The sequence below is a fragment of the Acomys minous genome, assembly GCF_964271855.1.
Source record: "Acomys minous genome assembly, chromosome: 13".
Classification (NCBI taxonomy): Eukaryota; Metazoa; Chordata; class Mammalia; order Rodentia; family Muridae; genus Acomys; species Acomys minous.
Window position 1 is genome coordinate 110953045 of NC_140495.1, and position 19317 is coordinate 110972361.

The 19317-nt window shown below is 56.9% G+C and overlaps 3 protein-coding genes across 6 annotated transcripts in view; all 3 read right to left on the bottom strand.

Moving 5' to 3' along the window:
• Nucleotides 1–1784, bottom strand: part of TNXB (tenascin XB) — a 62964-nt gene extending 61180 nt beyond the window's left edge. For all 4 annotated transcript variants that reach the window (XM_084751817.1, XM_084751818.1, XM_084751816.1 and 1 more), the window contains exon 1: nt 1586–1784. The gene's annotated coding sequence lies outside the window, so the exon portion shown is untranslated. The remainder of the gene's footprint in view (nt 1–1585) is intronic.
• A 4070-nt stretch (nt 1785–5854) lies between these two features.
• ATF6B (activating transcription factor 6 beta) lies at nt 5855–15013 on the bottom strand. The gene is made up of 18 exons (XM_084752168.1): nt 14846–15013; nt 14459–14538; nt 13972–14050; nt 13311–13405; nt 12567–12711; nt 10688–10773; nt 10461–10596; nt 10245–10376; nt 9990–10123; nt 9142–9327; nt 8968–9059; nt 7989–8168; nt 7744–7851; nt 7529–7610; nt 7300–7370; nt 7078–7189; nt 6853–6937; nt 5855–6399 (listed from the first exon to the last, which is right to left on the bottom strand). Exons 1-18 carry the CDS (start codon nt 14946–14948, stop codon nt 6170–6172), a joined length of 2136 nt encoding a protein of 711 aa, XP_084608294.1. The 5' UTR covers nt 14949–15013; the 3' UTR covers nt 5855–6169.
• A 758-nt stretch (nt 15014–15771) lies between these two features.
• FKBPL (FKBP prolyl isomerase like) lies at nt 15772–17430 on the bottom strand. Its single transcript, XM_084752169.1, has 2 exons — nt 16964–17430; nt 15772–16730 (listed from the first exon to the last, which is right to left on the bottom strand). Exon 2 carries the CDS (start codon nt 16656–16658, stop codon nt 15795–15797), a length of 864 nt encoding a protein of 287 aa, XP_084608295.1. The 5' UTR covers nt 16659–16730; nt 16964–17430; the 3' UTR covers nt 15772–15794.
• Nucleotides 17431–19317: the final 1887 nt, after the last annotated feature.

Here is a 19317-nt window from a genome sequence, read left to right on the forward strand (position 1 = left end):
CCACTGGCTTCTCCAGAAAAGCTGCTGAGGTTGGTCTAGGAGAGAGGCGTGGCCCTCACAGACCACGCCCCAAAGCCTCTTTCCCAGGCCCCTCCCCTCCCTCCCTGTCATCAGCATCATCACCGCTGCCCCCCCTCCCGCCTGTTTCCCCTCCCAATGTTTGGAAAATTTTGGCCCTTCTCTTGGCACTGGGAAAACAGACAACTGGGTGCCTCTCTGAAGCACGTTGGGGGGCTGGCCTCGCCCTCTTGGCACCCTCCACACTTGGACTGGCAGGGTGGGAGCATCTTCCCAAACTGTGACTCAGCACCCTTGGTATTCGGTGCGTGGCCAACTTTGACACTTTATTCCTTGGGGCCCATGGGTCCCACCGGGTGGGAACGGGCAGCCTTCCAGGTCCTAGTCTGGAGATGAGGTGAGGTCTGCTCCAGCCAACGTCACGCTCAGATCCTCCAGCCATCCCCATTCCCTACAAAGTGGGGCCATGGGAAGTCAAGGTGCGACTCTGGGCATGAGAACATGGGGGGGGGGCGCTCAGATACTGGGCTGAAGCAAGTTGAAAAGGGGTGCTAGTAGGAGGAGCTGGGCGATCCAGTGCCTCTTAATTTGGGGAGAAAGCAGATGGGTCATGGGAATAGAAAAATTAGGAGAAAGGATTTCCGGACCCTTAGTGGGAAAGGTCAGGAGGAAGGTGGGAGACAGTAAGTTGGGAATCTGGTCCTACACCGTGGCCAGGGCTTGAGCGGAAAAATGTTTGACTAACGGAGGTGCGAGGTCTCCAGGGGCTGGAAGCGGCCAGGGAGGGGGCTGAGATCCGGGAAGCAGGGGCGGGGCTGCAGCAGCTGCCGTGGCTTCCTAGCGGCTTCCCAGTAGTTGCCCTCAGCTCCACTTCCAGTTTGTTTCTAAGCCATTAAATTCTTTCCAGGCGAGATAAGAGGCCCCGCCCGCCCCACCCGAGGTCTGTCACGTGTTTTGGGGAGTGGGTGGGCAGATTCAGGCACAGAAGCGGGGAGCCTGAAAAGGGGACCGACGGAAGACCCAGCCCTGTGCCCTGTGGGGACATCCCTCCCTCAGCCTCTGCGGGCCCGCTGAGCCACGCGTGAGTCATGGGTGCAGAGCCCTCGCCAGGACAAGTTATGAGATGGCCTCTGCAAGCGGAGCCCTTCCCGTGAGCCCTCAGCCGGGCCCCTTTCAGCACCCCCGAAATTCCTGCCCTCCTGGGCTGAGAAGCAGCTTCCTCTACCGGATCCAGATTCAGCACCCAGGGTTAGCAGCGCTTTCCTCTGCAGCTGGCCAGTCCATCCCAGCCTTGCAGTTCCCACATCTCCTGATCGGCAGCTGTTACCCACCTGACCCTGGTCCCACTGTTCCCGGACCCTCTCAGGTACCGGCATCCCCTACAAAGCCTGGCTCATGCAACACACGCCACATACTGCCTTGGTCTCCTGGACACACCTCCAGTGTCTGCTTGCATTTTCTCTGACCTAAGCAGAAAGTCCCCGTCCTGGAAGGCACTCCCGCCACACTCAGGAGGGGAATCCCTCATCCCTCACTCCTCTGGTGTTCCCAGAGCTCCGTTACTTACCTGGAGAACTTGGTGCCCTGCAGTGGCTGCTACACCTCTGAACCGACTCAGTCCCAACCCCAATAAAGGAAGTGTCTTGGGCGGGGTAAGCACCCCTCGGCAGCCCTGGACTCTTGGGGGACCCTTCACTTGTCCCTTGCAGCAGAGGCTCTTGGAGCCACTACCAGGACTGTTGATCTCACAGCAGACAGAAAAGCAGGAGCCTGCAGCAGGCAGGGGGAGGAGAAGGGGAGGACCAGCATGAGGTCAGGGAGGGGAGCGGAGATAGGGCAGGTCTTCCCACCCCTCCAGCCCCTCCCACCAGCCCCTCCCTGTCTAGGACCAGAGTCGTCCCCCCCCCCCCAAAGCCCTCATCTCAATCCCTCGGGTCCCTGTGTCCTTTGCCTATTTCATTTTAACCTCTTCCCACCCTGGTTTCTGAGCAGCCTGGCTCTCTTCCCTGCCTTTAGCCTCTTCTCTTCAGCCCGTGCTCTCCTCTCTGGCAGCTCCCATCCCTCCACCCCTTCCTAGCTGCTGCCACAACCTGCATTTCCCCACGTGTAGCTCAGCGCCCTCTCTTCATCCCTAAACTCCGCTTTGGTTGTGCTGTGCAGGGAGCAGAGGTGAGGACAAGAGGCGACCCCACACTCAAGCATAAACCTCCCCAATGTGAGGTCACTCTTGGGGCCCCTCGCCTGCCTCGCTGTACCCCATCAACTCTTCCTCCCCTGCTTTTCCTCTGGCTTGGGCTTGAGCGGCAGCAGTCCACTGTCCATTCTGCCCAGCCCCTCTCTGATTGTCAGCTCGGATCTCTGCCTGCTCCGCTCTCCCAACTCAGCAACTAGAGAAATAGTGAGACTTGGGCACTGGCTGGGCAAAGGCCTGGCTGAACCCCAGGATGTAGGCCTTGGCAAAGCAGTAGGGAGCGCGTGGAGATAAGGAAGGAAAGGCAGAAGGTCAGGAGGTCGTTGTAGAGGTAACCAAGCAGCCAGAGGCAGTGATGTTCCCCAACAGGGCACTGATTGGATTCTTGCCACAAAGAGCTATCTGAGGGAAAGCCACCATCCTGGGGTCCCACACCGAGGACAGAGCTGTCACTTTATCCTTAAGGTGCACACATTGAAGGGACTTGAAGGGGCCCACAAGCATTTGTGGTACAGGTGTCTGCATCAGGGATCACATTCCCGGCCACAGGTGCTCCTGAGAGGAAGCAGGCTGACCCGGCATGTGACTGTGGTCACTGCCATCAGGCCCATGTGACCGAGAGCAGCAGCACACACGACACTCCTCACGGGTGTACCCGTGTGTCTGGGTGTCTGGGTGTGTGTGGCTGTTTTTTTCCTGGCTTTGATGGGGAAGATGAAGTCAGCATCTGGGACAGAGCTGGGCTTAGCTTCTTCCTTCCTCTGTCACGGCCGGAAGCCCCCAGAGCCAAGAGTAGGGGCTCCTTCGGGTCTCCCAGGGAAGTGGGAAGCAGCAGATGAAAAGATGGGGGGGGCGTCTCCAAACTGCATTATGGGAAGAGCAGGTGGCAGCATGGCTCTTGGCGACCCTGCTCTGGAGCACGCTCAGGGATGTATCTGTCTTCCCTCTCTTCAGGAAGTAGGGTCACACGGTTGGCTCTGAAGTGGTCAGGAGACTCAAACTGAATCTAGAGCCAGAATGGCAGCTTGGAGTGCGAGGTCTCCACACAAGAATGCAGGGCTCTGGTTTGTGAGCTTGTGAGGCATCTGGGGAAGGGACCGGAAGCTGCTACTGCAGCAGGTGTGAAATCATGGCTGCCTACAACAGCTTCCTTCCTCCTGGACCCCGGGCTTCTGGGAAATCACACCCTTCCCATACCTTCAGAAAAGCAGCAAGCCTGCCTAGCCTCACTGTCAGGAATGAAGGTCAACCGAACCACAGGACGGGGGTGGGGGTGGGGTCACAGTACCCGTGCTATTTCCAGGATTCTTAGTCTAGGGGTCTTTGGCTCTGAGCCCCACATCCTTGAACAATGCCTCAAGCTGAAAGGCAGAGAAGAGGAAAAGAGAACGGCTTAGAGCAGCTGAGGCAGCGCCAGCACACACGGAGTGACAAGAAGCCAGAGGGCCCCCAGGAAGGCGAGGGCAGGGGAAACAGGCTGGCCACAGCACAGGCGTCCCTTCACAGCTGAGGAGAGGGTGCACGGGCGCTACCGGGCTGGGCTGGCAGGAGTGGGCACCCTGCTCCAGCACCCACGTTCTCTCCTTCACCACAGCAGCTCTGGGAAAGGGAAGAACTGAAGACAGCAACAAACGGAGCAGCTCCGTCGAGGCTTTGAGAAGGAATGAAAAATTTAGACTTTTGAAATTTCTTTTTGCCCTGTTATTGTGTAGACAAGAAACTGCCTACAATAGGATGGTCAACCTCCACGATGAGGTGGAGAGCTGAGCGGTTCACGGTGAGGGGAGGAGACCTGGGAAGAAAGCTCAAGAAAATGGGAGAAGAACAAGGCTGGAGGGCAAGGACACCCCAGCGAGGAGGCCAAGGACACCCCAGTGAGGAGAAGGGTCTGGAGCCATCTAACTATTGGCCTGGAGACACAGGGGTGGGGAGGGGGGGCGGGAATGGGACATTTCTATCTCGTGACAAAAGAGAGTCACACAATTGTTTTGTTCTCTGCTCTGGAGCGGGTGGGCGCCTGTATTTACCAAAAGGACTGAGGTCGCTGTGGCAACCACACATCTGGGCCCCGGAATCCAGATGTGCTGTATCCAGAGGCCATAGCAGAATGATGAGGCAAACGTTAGGCTCTCCAGTCAGTCCTGGCCCCACAGCTAGGAGGAGGCCTGAGCCTGGAGTGCAGTGCAGAGAGGGAGGAAAAGACGCGACAGGACAGGACAAGCAATGCTGACCATGGAGTGGACAGGAAAGGAGAATGCTGTAGAGGTGGTGGGCAGAGAGTGGAGAAAGGTGAGGCTGACCCGTGAGAGACGGCAGGCAGGGCTGAGAGGGTGAAGCTCTCAAAGGAACTGCCAAAGAGCAAAGGCGAGAGCAGAACAGGCCAAGAGGCTGCTCAAGAGTGACAACGGCCTGGCGTGCCGAGGTGGCACCGCGGAGGGCAGTAGACAGAGGAAGGAAGCCCACGCTGGCCTGCAGGGCAGCAGCCGAGCCTGTTTGCACCTACCGCCCTGCAACCCAGTCCCCACGGCTGTTCTAGCCCCTATAGGACTCCCCCCAAACCAGGACAAGTCTGAGGGCCCCAGTCTCCCACCACTCAGGAGTCCAGGTGGACCATCCCAGAGGGCCAGCACCTGGACCACTTTCCCATGGGTCAAGGAAATGATGGGCGCAAGCTGAAGCCGACCCAGGGCGAGGCAGTAGCTTCACAGTGCCACCCTGAGAAGTAGTGAGGCCGGTCAGATCTTAGAGATCCCAAGGGGTCTGAGGACATCAGTGGTTACAAGGCCCATGAAGGGGCCCAGGACCAGGCTACCTGTCCTCACTGCCTGGGTGAGGGGCTCAGGGGTCCTGGGGACAGGAAGTAGCTGTGGACCAGAGCTGCCCTCCGGAGAGAGGAAAGGCTGGGTTCCTGGGAGCCCCAGTTCCAGGTTGCCATAGTCCCCAGTCTGTTTTCACCCCAAACACAGCAGGGGTGGGGAAAGGGAGAAGGGGAGAGCCTGGCTGGACACGTGAGGCTCTTCCTCCTTCCTTCAGGGCTGGGCTTGGAGCCAGGCAGCCCCTGTCCAGTCATCTGGGCCCAGAGCCCAGGTCCAACTCACACCCTCCAGCTGACCCAGGCCACTCCTGTAGGGTCAGGCCTGGACCAGGAAGGCAGGCAGCCGGGCCCTCGTCTGGATCGGCTCCCTGTCCTCCACTCAGAGCACACAGCCCTCCCCGCCTGCCCACTCCCGTCTCCATCCATCTAGACCCTCCCTCAGGTCCGTCTTCTTCAGTTCAGGGCTAAGAGGAGGATGCCCCATAACGTATCCTCCCCCTACCAGCCCCCTCCACTGTGGTCCCACCTTTCTGGGCTCCAAGCCCTCTGCACCCCCCACCCTGCCTGTTGTTTGTGTGGACAGCTCATCCTGGAAAGCAGGGCGGTGTGTATGGGGGGGGGCTGCTATGCACCCTGAAGGGCGTGGGGCCCGTCCTTCCTGTTTACTCAGACACATTCCGGTGATCTTACTATCTGCTGTCACACCACAGACAGGCGTCCCTGAGCTGCAGGGGTGCGGCGAGGATGACATGAGCTCTGCTCCTCCCGCCCCCACCAGTGGCACTGTCAGTGCTACACAGGCCACACATCAGCAAGGCAGCCACCACTCCTTTAACTCCCACTGAGTTGTTTATTTAATAATAATAAAAAAAGATCTGCACACACATAAACTGACTTCCACCACCCAACAACATCCCTTGTCCCACCTTTGCTCCCGGACAGATACATGAAAGAACAGAGCCGGCAGGAGGCTGCCAGCTCTAAAATGAGCCTTACGGGGAGAGAGGGCTGGGGTCTGCAGGTCTGCAGGAAGAGAGGTGAAGCACCCACCCGACTCCCCCACACCCCGGTTCCCTTTACCAAGTGACCCTAGGCCCAGGATCAAGTTCCCCAACCCGGTTCAAAGCCAGTGTGGGCTGAGGAAGTCAGGGGTGACTGAGGTAGAGGGGCTGCGGGGAGGCCTGGTGGGCCTGACTGGCTGCAGAAGCTGGCAAAGGGCCACCTGTGGTGTTGCCTGGGGTTGGGGACGGCTGCTTTCGGAGCGAGGGGGGCACCGTGGAGGTCTTGATGTGAATCACCCTGGTGTCCATGACCTCACACTCGATCTGCATCATCTCCTCATAGTCCCCTGGGGGCCCCCGGCCTGACACGGTCTCTGTGAGAAGGGGAGGCAAACAGTGGTGGAGTGAGGTGAGACCATAGTTGGAAGTCGGGAAGAAGAGGAGGGCAGGGCAGGCCCGTGGTCGGAGTTAGTGGGAGCAGGGAGGGCGTAGGTGCAAGGAGGATGGAGTAGGAAAATAAATGGCATTGATGAGTGAGGGTCACACGGAAGATGCCGAGACAGAAGGAGAAAGTGAGACCTCTACAAGGCTCCCAGCCCCCCCACTGTGCCCCCCACTGTCAAGACAGGGCCTCACTGTGTCACCCAGGCCCCTCCCACCTGTGACTCCCTCCATGCTAGGTCTTCACACTTTCCTCCTTTCATCTCTCAGGACAGTCCCTCCTCTCACTGTCTCCCTTAGCGCCCCCTGCTGGGTCTCTGCTAGAACTCCTTCCTCCCTCAGTTTCAGATTGCAGAACCCTTCCCAAAGCCAGAGGGAAGAATTACCATTGGGGGCCATGGCCGGCATCACCAGGGACATCTTGGGCCTGGAAGTCTTGTTGTGGCTGATGGCCGGGAGTAGCAAGTGGTCCTAGGAGCAGAAGGGCCATGCTGGGTGCAGAGGAAGACACCCCAACAGGCTCCCCGATCTACTCTTTCCCCTCCCTCTGCAAGAGTATGACTGGGGGCCCCAGGGTGCCAGGCACAGGGACAGGAGAGAGGGGAGCTCACCCTTCGGAAGGAGACGACGTAGAAGGTGTCTTCCCTCCGGTCGATTGCATCTAGAAACTCAGGCTGAGAGCGGCCTGGGTGGCGGTAGAGCTGCAGCTGCCCCACAGGGTCCCTAGGGAGGTGAGGACAGACTGAGGACTTAGGAGGCGACAGCATGCTCCTGCTGGGGACAATGGTGGTGAAACGTGCTGGGGACACAGCGCTTTCTAGTGACACACTCACCTTTCAGGAGGTCCTGGAGGTTGGGTGGGGACGGGTTTCACTGGAGGTGACTTCTTCCGTAGTTGAGGTTTCTGGAAGGAGAAGTATCCAAAGATTTGAAGGGGCAAAGGAAGAGGGAAAGACACAGGCGGTCGGTCCCTGGAAGCTGCTTGTACACGATGTCCTCCTGAGGGCCTGGGACACTGAGCTCTCCACCTCACCTGCCTGACTCAGGCCCACTGGTTCCTACCTGTCTCTCCTGGGCCCTCTGAGGTATTTTCCGCCGGCCTCTCTGGTGCCTTTGGACCCAGCCGCTCAGCTCATCAGCCAGCCTAGGGAGACAGGCCACCACCTCAAGAAAGGCCAGAATGCGTGCTCTGGACCCACAAGCAGGCGTGAGAGCTGCCACTTCCATACAGGACAGCAGGGCTATCTGTGGGGGCTTCGGGGGGAGGCTGTGCACACCTCAGGGACTCAGTTCGGTTGAAGTGGCGGCAGTCAGAGGAGAGGAAGAGCTGGTCCAGGTCTCTCAGCAGCAGCTCCTTGGCCCCGCTGGGGAAGGCCGTCAGGTTTCTGAAGAAGAACAAGCTGCCCAGAGACTGCCCAGCACGGGACACCATCAAGGCCCCTGGCCAGAGCAATTCTGGCTCTATGCCGTGAGAAGGCAGGCCTCAGGGTTAGGGTTAGGGTTAGGTCTTCTTGCTTCTCACCTGAAGCTGGGCCTGCCTGCAGGGCTGGGGTGCCGCTCCTCAGGGCCCTGGGCAGCTTCCTGGAGGGGCTCAGTGCCAAGAGGTGGCTCTTGCTCCAAGAACCCCAGCAGGTGCCTCTGGGGTCGAGGCTCCTCCCTGCTCATGCGAGGAGAGACGGGGGCTGGAGGTGACTCGCTGATGCTGTGGGCAGGGGAAGCAGGACGGTGAAGCATTCGGCTTTCTCAAGTGTCTAGTATGAGCCAGGGCTCTACAGACTGGCACAGGTCCAACCCGTGCACGCTCCACAGGACTGAATCTCTCTTCAGTGAGACCGCAGCGAGGAGGGTGGCCACCTCACAGCAAACAGGGAAAGAGAGTAAGTACTCCACTGCCTAGCACTCATAAGCCATCTGCACGTCATGTGTTGGGGGCAGGGTTGTGTACACATATGTATGTGTGCACACACAATCACGGACCGGCCATGGCCGGCATTCCTCAGGCACAACCTGCCTGTTTGTTTCACTTTGTTTTTGAGGCATTGTTGCTCCCCAGCCTAGCACAAGAGCCAGTGGACCAAGGGACCTGTCTGTCTGTCTAAAGGTGTCCTAGGGATCTGTCTGTCTTTCTGTCTGTCTGTCTAACGGCATCCTAGAGATCTGTCTGTCTGTCTGTCTAAGGGTGTCCTAGGGAGCTGTCTGTCTGTCTGTCTAAGGGCGTCCTAGGGATCTGTCTGTCTAAGGGCGTCCTACCATAATGTGGGTTCAGAGGGTCAAACTCAGGTCCTCAGCTTGTATGCCAAGCACTGACTGGACTCCCTGCTCGTGAGGCCGTCCCCACCCCCACCCCCACCCCCGCAGCATACCACCCCCCCCGCAGCATACCACCCAGAGGAAGGACAACAACGATGGCTGCTGGACACAGCAGCAGGGCTCACAACCAAGCAGCTGTGAGGTGAGGCTCCACCCAGAAGGCTCCAGGGGAGCAGCAGCGAGGGCCTCACCTCACGGGTCCAAAGTTGAAGGCGATGAAGAGAAGGAAGACCATGATGCAGACGACCTTCCTGTTTCCAGACCCCAGCCTGAGCTCGCTGTTCTGCAGCAGGAAGACACAGGGGAGGCGAGTGTTAGCCGGGAGCCTGCCTTCCCGCCCCTCTCCACGGGTAGCATGGGCCAACCTCGGCCAGCAGGGCCTCCAGGCGCCGGCGGAGGGCAGCGTTCTCCCTGCGCAGCTGCTGGTTGTCCGCCAGCACAGCCTGCAGCCTGGCCTCCAGCCCCTGCAGGTACTCTTTCTTCTTGCGGCGCGACTGGCAGGCCGACTCTCGGTTCTTGATCATCCGCTGCTGCCGCTTCAGCAGCTTTGCCTTGGCCCAGCGAGGGAGACAGACAGACATGAGTCAGAGAGGGACCACGCCAACCCCAGGAACTGAACACAGGCTCGCTCTCCGGCCTTGCAGGCCTAGATCTCCTCTACGGCCCGCTCCAGGGAAAGGCCCTGCTAGTCCTCAGGTGTGGGGCAAAAGAGAGACTACAGGCCCAGCATCCCGGCCAGTCCTCTCCTTGGGTCTTCCTTTTTTCCAAACTCTTGCTCTAAGGTCAAAGTCAACCAAGCTATAGGGTTTTATTTTTTAGTTTTTTGAGACAGGGTTTCTCTGTGTATGTAGCCTTGGCTCTACTAGACTCACTTTGTAGTCCAGGTTGGTCTCAAACTCACAGAGATCCACTTGCCTCTGCCCCCAGAGTGCTGGGATTACAGGCATGCACCACGACACCTGGCTCAAATTGAGCTATAGTTCAGAACAGTTGACCTCCCTTTCCACTGGGAACCCACCTGTGTCCGGGCACGCACAGCCAAGTGTGATGGCCCCACATGCTATAAAAGCATACCTACACACTTTAAGGCCACACACAGGAAGGGCCAGCCTACTGATCCTGTCTCCCAGCTCGCCTCACCACAGTGCTCCCAAGGCCATGCCCTTCTTCCCCCCATCCCACGAGCCCCGCCTGCCCCCCACCACACACATACATCCACTTCGGGCGGGCAGGAGTTCCCTGGCATCGGAGCTGGAACAATGCTCTTTCTCTCGGGCCGTGGGACTGTGGGGGCCGGCCCTTCAGACTGGACGCGAATAGCACCCTGGATGAGGACGACTGGGGACACTGGGAAGCAAGCAGGAGGAGGTCAGCGCGCTGTGCGTCCTGACGCCCGCACTCGCACCCACGCGCTGCAGGGTCAGGGAGCGCAGCGCCTGGACTGACAAGGCTGCTCTAGCCGCCTCACCCGCAGGCTGCTGGACAAGCGGCTGCAGAAGGACAGCAGTGCTGGGAGGCCCAGCTCTGGGTGGCACCTGAACCGTGGTTAGCACCACAGGTTTGGGCTGCAGTGGAGGCTTCCGAGTGGCAGGAACTTTCCCTGAAGGAAGGGCAGAGGAAGGAAGGAATTACAACAGTATGAGGCCTCTCGCCAAGGACCCCAAAGGTCAGGAGGCCCCACTACCTGAGGAACTTTCAGGAGACGGCCCCATGCTGATCTGGACAGCCCCAAGTGAAGGGGCTGGGACATCCCACAGGAGGCGGCCTGGAGGGGACGGCGACTCTGTCTTCACCTCCAGAACCTCCTCTCCTATGAAAGCCTATGCAGGGCAGGGCAGAGAGATTAGCTGGGAGTGCCGCTGTGGAGCAGTCAGCAGGAGGGCTGGGCTGCAGAAGGAGGAGGGGCGTCACCTGGCTGGGAGAATTGGCTGAGAGCAGGGAGGCCTCAGAGTTGACAGAACAAGATGGGGATGCGGGTTCTAGCTTGGTCTGGATATCTGTAGGGAGGCAGGAAGGAAACACAAGAGCTGGCTAACAGGCTGCAGAGGAGCAGTCCCAGAGTCCGCAGGGCAACATTAATTAACGGCTGTTGGTAACTCCAGGGATCCGACGCCCTCTCCTGATCTCTGGGGCATCTAGCACACACCTGGTACACATGCGGGCAGAATACTCATACACATAAAATAAATCAAAGGAGAAGCTGGCTAGCAGACAGATGCTGAAGAGAAAGGAGAGAAGGTTACTCAGTCCTCAAGGGCGCAGAGGAGGGAACCGTGGTGACAGACTGCCCTCCCTGGACTGTTCTCTCTATTCCAGTGGCTTCTCTAACTTCCCACACCCACAGGAGCTAGTTTTCCCTTCTGTTCTTGTTTCCTCACAGACCCTGGCCATCCATCTGAAAGATTCCTGTGCACGGGAGGCTCGGCAAGCACAGGGCTCATATTCCTGTCCAATGTTTTTTTAGGATTTTTATTTTATGTGCCTGAGCATTTGTAAGTGCACGAGGGCAGAATATAACCTCCGATCCCCTGGAACTACAGTGGCAGATGGCTGTGAGCCACCAGGCGGGCGCTGGGAACTGAACCTGGGTTCTCTGGAAGAGCAGCCAGTGCTCTTAAGCACCGAGTCGTGGCCCCCAACCTGTTCCTATCCGATTCTAACCTCCCTGGCCGATGTACTTTCATGCTGACAATGACCACCGTCTTCATCTCCACCTGACCAGCTTCTGACTCGCATCCCAAATTGTTTCCTGTCAGCTCCACTATCTTGTCCTCACGGCCTCTCCCTTCACACAGGCTCCCTTCTGACAGACACATCAGCCTCCTAGGAACAGGTCTCAAAGCGCTGGCTGCCTCAGTGACCTGTTCAATCTCTGCAGCTTGCTCCTTAAACACACAGACAAATGTGACGCCACTCTCGCTGGCTCACACCATGTTGCTACTAACTATACAGGCGCTAGTAACTGCTCTTTAAATACATGGTGGATTTTGAAACTTATTTTGTTTGTTTATTTTTGTATTTGAGACAGGGTTTCTCTGGACGGCCCTGGCTATCCTGGACTCACTCTGTAGACCAGGCTGGCCTCGAACTCAGAGATCCACCTGCCTCTGCCTCCCGAGTGCTGGGATTAAAGGCGTGCGCCACCACGCCCGGCTCTGTCTTTGTTTCTAAGATTCTTCCCAGCCTGGTCTAGTGCTGCCATTTCACTCCCCGCATCCCTGTCTCTGCAGAGGCGTGCATGTCACCTTGATAAAACCAGGGGCCAGTTATTTATTCCGTGTGTAGGTATTTTGCTTGCATGGACATCTATGAACCATGTGTGTGCTTGGGGCCCCTAGAGGGGGAGCCAAAAGAGGCAGCTGCAGCTGCATGTGGGTGCTTGGAATTGAACCCAGGTCTTCTGGAGGAGCGGCCAGTGCTCTTAACCACTGAGCCATCTCTCTAGCCCCTCCCCTGTCCCCAGTGGCCGGGGTTTCTGTTTTGCTTTGTTTTGTTTGGGGTTTTTTGTTTTTGCTTTTCAAGACAGGTGTCTCTGTTAGCCCTGGCTGTCTTGGAACTCACTCTGTAGACTGCCTGCCCCTGCATTCCGAGTGCTGGGATTAAAGGCGTGCGCCACCACGCCTGGCGAGGCTGCAGTTCTTATGTGTCCACATGCAGTACTCTCTTTCCACTTCCTTCCCCTTGTTGTTCAGAGTCTCTCTCTGTAGCCAGACTCTGACTCCCAGGTGCTGGGTTTAAAGGCTCGGGCCACTGCGGCCTGGCCCCCTAAGGACAGTGACAAGCTGATTACCTGAGGGGTCATCGGAGGCAGAACCCACAGTGATCTGGACTGTTTCAAATGGCGATGCTGGGTCATCTCCCAGCAGGCAGAGTGGAGGTGCTAAGGACTCGGTCTTCACATGTAGCACCCCTCCTACTCCAGGGGCCTGTGAGAGCTGGGGGGGGGAGGGGGCAGGGCAAGAGGGAAAGAAAGCAAGAGAGGCGCTGAGAGGGGGAGTCAGGACAAGCGCCTGGGTGCTTGGGAGCCACCCGTAAATGTACCGTGCCTAAACAGTCCTGAGTACCCAGGCCATCTCTGGCTCTTTGCTCTATTTTCTTGTCAAGATAGCAAATACCACATTACAGTGGGCGCCGTGGGCAAGAACAGTTTGAGGATTCTCAGTCATTACCAACTCTGCTTTCCCAAGCCCTACTACCAGCCTGCTCATTAAAAGGGCCTCATCGGCCGGGCATGGTGGCGCACTGGGAGGCTGAGGCAGGTAGATCACTGTGATTACGAAGCCAGCCCGGTCTGCAGAGTGAGTCCAGGACAGCCAGGGATACACAGGAAACCCCGTCTTAAAAACAAAAACAACAGGGCCTCATCCTCCCTTCTCACAACCAGGCTGGAGTGCAGAAAATGAGGTGTTAGGATGAAGAAGCAGCTGCCACCTCACAACTCACAGCACACAAATAGCACCTCAGCACCCAGGAGTGACTGGATGGAGCAGAACGCTCACCCACCACAGAGAACCAGAGGGGAGGTCGCTCTCACCTGGCTGCAGGGCTCTGTGGAAAGCTGTGACGACTCTGAGCTGAGGGAGGAGGAGGAGGAGCAGGGAGAGGACGGCTCAGACTTCACCTGAAGATCTGGAGGGAGAAGTTAGGAGATTAAAAAGCAAACTCTGGGGCTGAAGCAAAGTGTTAGAAGCTGCCATCTTGGGCTGCAGAGATGGCTCAGTGGTTGAGAGCACTGCCTGCTCTTCCAAAGGTCCTGAGTTCAATTCCCAGCAACCACATGATGGCTCACAACCATCTATAATGAGATCTGGTGCCCTCTTCTGGCCTAAAGTTGTACATGCAGGCAGAACATTGTATACATAATAAATAAATCTTTTTTAAAAAATCTTGAAGGACGAGGAGGAGAAGGAGGAGGAAGAGGAAGAGGAGGAGGAGGAGAAGCAGCCGCCGCCATCTTGCACGAAGCCAACACTGCGGAACTAATAACCAAGAAGCCAGGCCTGAGCACTGGCTCAAGAGTGCTGCTGGGGTGGCGGTAAGAGAGGAAGGACAGACAGCACACACACTAGGGAGCAGAGGGGAGCACAGGCCTGTGTAGAAGGCATGCACACAAGACATAGGCATGTTAGTTCCTGGGGAGAGGCGGGAAGAGAGGGGTGTGTGGGAAGCCGAGGGGACTACTAAGGGTACCTTACCTGGGAAGATGGGGAGAGGGTCCCAGGGGGGCTCCGGGGGGCTGACATCCATCCCCATGTCCAGAGAGCTGCTGTCAAACTATGCACATCGGAGGACAGGAAAGTGAGACCAAAACAGGAGCAACGAGGCTTGCAAATTAAGGAGCCCCTTGTGTTAAGCCCCCTGTAAACACGCTTACAGGGTCCCCATAAAAAGGGACCTCAAAATGCCAGCAGGGACTGCTCTCTAAAACCCCGGCTTAGGGTGGGAGAGCCCGCTGGCCGGTCCCGGGCGCGACTCGAAAATAAAGTCCGCTCCAACTAGACACTTGTGAAGCTGGCCTTTCTCCACGTGATTTTCGAGTTTACCGAAAGCAGGGAGAGGGGTGACTCCCAGGTGAGCTCTGGCCTGGCGACGACGACTGCAGGTTCGGGGTCCGCGCCCCCCCACCCCCACACACACTCCCTCCACCAAGAATTATAGGAGAAAACCCTGAGGTAGCAATACCGGGACATCCTGCTCCACGCAACGGAACAACTGCGTCTGCTCCTCGGCCACATCCTCCAGGCCGCTGTACAAGGTGCTGTCTGCGGGAGAGCCAGAGCCGGCGCGTCAGGAGGCTCCGTTCCTCATTGGCTCGGCCGGGCCAGCCCCACCGCCCGCCCACTCGCGCAGCCGAGCGCCCGGAGGTGTCCAGCGCCCCCCGTCTCCCCTGACCCCGGGGCGGCGCCGAGCCCCGGCGGGAGGCCAGGACCGGAGACCGCGCGCGAGCCCCGCCGCTGCGCGCTCCCCCAGGTGCCGGGCGCGGCGTCCGCCCTGCCTTCCGCTTTCGCCCTCGGGCCCACGGCCGGCCGCAGCCCGCTCCCTCCCCCGCGGCCTCACTCCGCAGCACACCCCAGTCCTCCGGACTCAGCAGGTTGTCCGTGAAGAAGCGCGTCGGGTCGGAGATCTCGCTCAGGAGCATCAGCTCCGCCATCTTCCCCCCACCCCCCACCATGAGCCGGCTCCCCGGCCCGCCTCTCTCGGGCCTCGGCAAATCCGGGCCTCGATGAAGGGGGAAAAAAAAAAACCAAAACCGGGCGTCCCGGAAGTCCTACTGACCAGTCAGAGGCTTGGGTGCCGGTCACGTGACACAGACTGTACGTGCCCGGCCAGCCAATGGGAACGTGGCAACGGTCAGCCGCTCCGCCCGGTCAGGCGAGACTGCGCACGCGCCCTGCGTGCCCCAGAGACTAGCCTTGTGGGAAATGTAGTTCCTAGCACTTAGAGTCCTGGCTTCTGGGCTGGAGTGATGATGGCTCAGCTGTTATCCGCAGAAATCTGCAGCCACGTGGTGCCCAGAAACTCATGAAGGCACCGCGCGTAATGAATGAATGAGTGAATGGACGGACGGGTGGATGGATGAATGAAGTCCCAGAATCTAAGATGTAGAGATGGCTCAACAGTTAAGTGTTTATTACGGCCTTTAATCCCAGCACTTGGGAGGCAGAGGCAGGTGGATCTCTGTGAATTCGAGGTCAGCCTGAAGCTCACGCACAGCAGGCAACTCATAACTATCTGTGATTATCCAGGGGATGCAACTCCCGCTGACATCCTCGGGCACATGAAGGCATACACACACGTTTTAAATACACAAATCTTGAAGGAGGAGGAGAAGGAGGAGGAGGAGGAGGAGGAGAAGCCTCCCTTCCCGCACTCCACCAAGCTCCTCGCTGACACCTTCGCTAACTCCCCATAAGTGAGAATAGGATATAAGCCGAAACCCCTCGGGGGGCCCTTACAAACCACACAACACAGAACACAAGTCACAGGTTCCCGTCTCCTTTAAAGCTTAACTTTTTAATCAGCTAAACATCTTGCGCAGGCCCCGAGCCAGCCCTGCATCCTGTTTCTTTGCCTGAACGACCACCTTCCCCAGCTCCTCCTGGGCTGCGCGGTTTTTGGGATCTGCCGCTAGAACTTTCTTGAGGTCAGCAGTTGCTTTTTCCAAGTTCCCAAGGGCAGCCTGGGCAACGCCTCTCCGGTATAAGGCCTTTAAATGGCCCGGCTCCCGCTCCAGCACTCGGTCACAGCTCTGGGCCGCCAACTGGGGCTGTCCTAGCAACAACTGGCAGGCTGCCAGGTTGGAATAAAGGATAGTTTGTTCTGGGGGGCCGGGTGGGGGCAAGGTCAGCAGCATTCGGAGAGCCCGCCCATAGCATCGGGCAGCCCCTTTAGGGTTCCCAGCTCGAAACAGTTCCGTACCCCTTGCGTGTTCTTCGCTGGCTAGGGCCTTCTTCTCCATAGCCTCCAGCTCCCACGAGTCCCGGCCCTGAGTGAAGGAATCCAGTCTGAGCCTGGCAAGAGGTCCAGAGCATCCCGGAAGATGAATCTCCGCTTCCTCGCCTTGACACATGGACTCCAGGCATTTTTCTGTGAGTTCCCCCCACATTTTTTCCCTCCATTGCCCTGTGCCTATGGTTAGCTCTGCCCCGCCTTCTGGCATCCCAGAGCCAAACGGAAACCCCAAAGCCAACACTCGGCACTGGGAGCCGAGCTTGGGTTTGTCTAAGCCATGGCCACGGACTGTGATCTTTTTTACAAAGCTGCCATCGGGGCAGTACCAAAGATCCGAAGTGCCTGCACCTAGGTTTTGCAGGGTCTCTTCCCGCTGCTGTGGTTGAGCGCTGTCCTTCGCTTTCGCTGGGCTGATAGGCGAGGTCTCCATTTGACCTCCCGATCCCTTGGTAAAGGCTGAGCAGTTTGGACTGTAAAGTGATGGATCAAGTGTCGTTTAGACCTGAAAACAAACAAGCAAAAACACCCACAACAATGTAAATCCCAAGATTCCTAGTTAGGGCTCCTCGTAGTGCTGAAAGTTTCCTTTTTTTTTTTTTTCCTTTTCTCTTCTTTTTTTCCCTTCTTTCCAAAGCCAGCGTCCACCCAGGTCTAGTTTACAACCGTACATTCCGTGATTCCCCACGGCTCGGGCAGCTGTCCCGACTACGGGCACTTGATTGAGTCAAAAAGTACCTGAGAGGCCAAAAATGTTGGCAGGGCGGTGGAAGTCACATCTTCTTCCTTGGGTTTGCTCCCGAGGCCGGGAGGACGAGCCTGGGAGCAGATGACAGTCCGCCCTCCATCCCGGGAGACTGAGATGCTCGTCCCAACGTGACGGCCAATCGGGAGGACGGAGAGGTTGCTTAGCCCGCCTACGCTTGACGTCACTTCCCCAGCAACCGTGAAGCTCCGTACCTTAGCAACCGGACTAGACCGAATCAATGGAATTAGGCCAGATCGAACCGAGCCTGGCAAAGATCTGGCCAGGCATAGGGTGGAAAGTTGGGCTGCAGAAGACCCAGCAGTGGTAGAGGGCTTTGCCAAGCATGCGTAAAGGCCCCGAGTTCGAGCCTCAGTACAAAATTTTATATATATTTTAAAGGCCGAGAGTTTAGCCGCCTCAGACCCTACCGTGTTATTATTCCTAAATACAGAGATCTTAGCTGAAACCAAGCCCTGTCCGCGTTGGCTCCTCCTTGACTTTTGCCTCACAGCCATCGACTGGGCGCCTTGATCCAGATCCTTAGTGTTGCGTGCCCACCACCTGGGAAAGACCTGGATTTCGAAGGTCTGAGAGACGGAGCCTGTGAGCCTGACACAGTGCTCAAGCCTCCAGCCCACGGTTCGATCCCTCGGTGACCTCGTTCCGCACCAGCGCGCTTTGTCCTGGGTTGTGTGTGTGTGTGTGTGTGTGTGTGTGTGTGTGTGTGTGTGTGTGTGTGTGTGTGTGTGTGTGTTTTCATGCCCCAGCGAGCTCTCTTCCTCCCCACAGAAGGTGTGACTCAGCCTCGCCGGGCGAACTGCCTTGACAGGCTGGGCCGGCACGGGTCTTCCCTTATCTAAGTCCCTCACTTCGGCATATGCTGTTCCTGTGTTATTGACAGGGTCTTCTGTGTCCCTTACTAGCCTGGAACTTTGTGAAAAGAGAGCATGGCGCCACCCCGCGCCACTGTGTCTGATTCCGGTGGTACTGTGCGACACACCCTGTGCCTCACGGTTGATGCAGAGGAAAAGAAATGCTGACAGGCTTTAGCATTGATTAGAACACAAAAATAGGTGTGCTAATAAACTTTCTCAGATATATTAAATAAGTAACTAAACAGAGCGGCTCTGACCCAATTCTTACCCAAACATAGCCCAAGCAATTTAGGAAGATAAGGAAACAGAGTTCACTTCTGAGTCCATTGAAGTCTACACTTTTGCTCCTTGGAGCCACTTGCTAATTGAAAAACCCCCTCTTAACAGAAAAAGGGAAGGTTTGCTGACCTGCCTTGAGAAAGTGACCTTGGGGTCCAAGTGGGAATGAAGCTGATTTCAGGATAACTGCAAGTTACACAGAAGTCACACAGAAGAGTAAGGCGGGGTGGGAAGTGGGGGTGGGGACCGACAGTAAGGCTGCCACCTGCCTTTGTGAACCTGTTTAATTGCCCAGAAAATGTAATTCAGAGGTAACCCAAACCCACAGTTTCTGCTTTTGTAACACTGGCTTAATTACCCAAAAAAGCATAACTTGGGAACAGCAATCTAAAAGACGCCCGTAAACCATGTGTGTTGGCACATGATTTTAATCCCAGAAACCAGGACGCAGAGGCAGGCGAAGCTCTGAGACTGCTCTACAAATCAACTTCCAGAATAGCCAGGACTGTTACACAGAGAAATGCTGTCCCGGAAAAGCAAAAAAAGGAAAAACAAAACAAAAACCAGTTTTCTCAGTGGGGCGCCGCTCTCTGGGAGACAGAGGCCGGTGGATTGATGTGAGTTTGAGGCCAGTGTGGTCTACAAAGCAAGTCCAGGATGGCCAAGGCTACATAGAGAAACCCTGTCTCAGAAACCCAAAACCAACCAACCAACCAACCAACCAAACAAACAAAAAACCAGTTTTCTCTATTTGTGTTGAGCTCCAGGTTACTACTGATCTTGGTGGTGGTGGTGGGGGTTGTTGTTGTTTGTTTTTTGTTTTGTTTTGTTTTTTTCTGTCTAAAATTTGGTCTTGAGCCAGAGTGGCCTTAGTCCACTGCCCCATCCCTAACACCTCGGGACTAACTACTGTGGTTCTTCAATCCCGGGAATCTTACCAAAAAGTAATCCATCTTCTCTCTCTTCCCCTTTCCTCTGAGGAACTTCAAGGAGGAAGTGGAGAAGTTTGCACCCTGATCCCTGGACAAAGAAACCCATTTCCTCTTGTGACTTTGTATGTGTATATTTTAACTCAATAGATTCCATGAGGCAGTGACTCTGTGTGTGTGTGTGTGTGTAACGTAACGTCTCCATTCATTCAGCAGGTGTCTACTGAGCGCCTGTTATGTCCAGGCAGCAGGCTAGAACTG

Excerpts from the sequence above, each read along its gene's own strand:
- ATF6B (XM_084752168.1), bottom strand. The coding sequence starts at position 14,948 with ATGGTGGGGGGTGGGGGGAAGATGGCGGAGCTGATGCTCCTGAGCGAG. Across the intron at positions 14,051-14,458 it reads GCGTGGAGCAGGATGTCCCG|TTTGACAGCAGCTCTCTGGA; the intron begins GTATTGCTACCT and ends CGATGTGCATAG. Across the intron at positions 9,060-9,141 it reads TGGAGGCCCTGCTGGCCGAG|AACAGCGAGCTCAGGCTGGG; the intron begins GTTGGCCCATGC and ends TTCCTGCTGCAG.
- FKBPL (XM_084752169.1), bottom strand. The coding sequence starts at position 16,658 with ATGGAGACCTCGCCTATCAGCCCAGCGAAAGCGAAGGACAGCGCTCAA.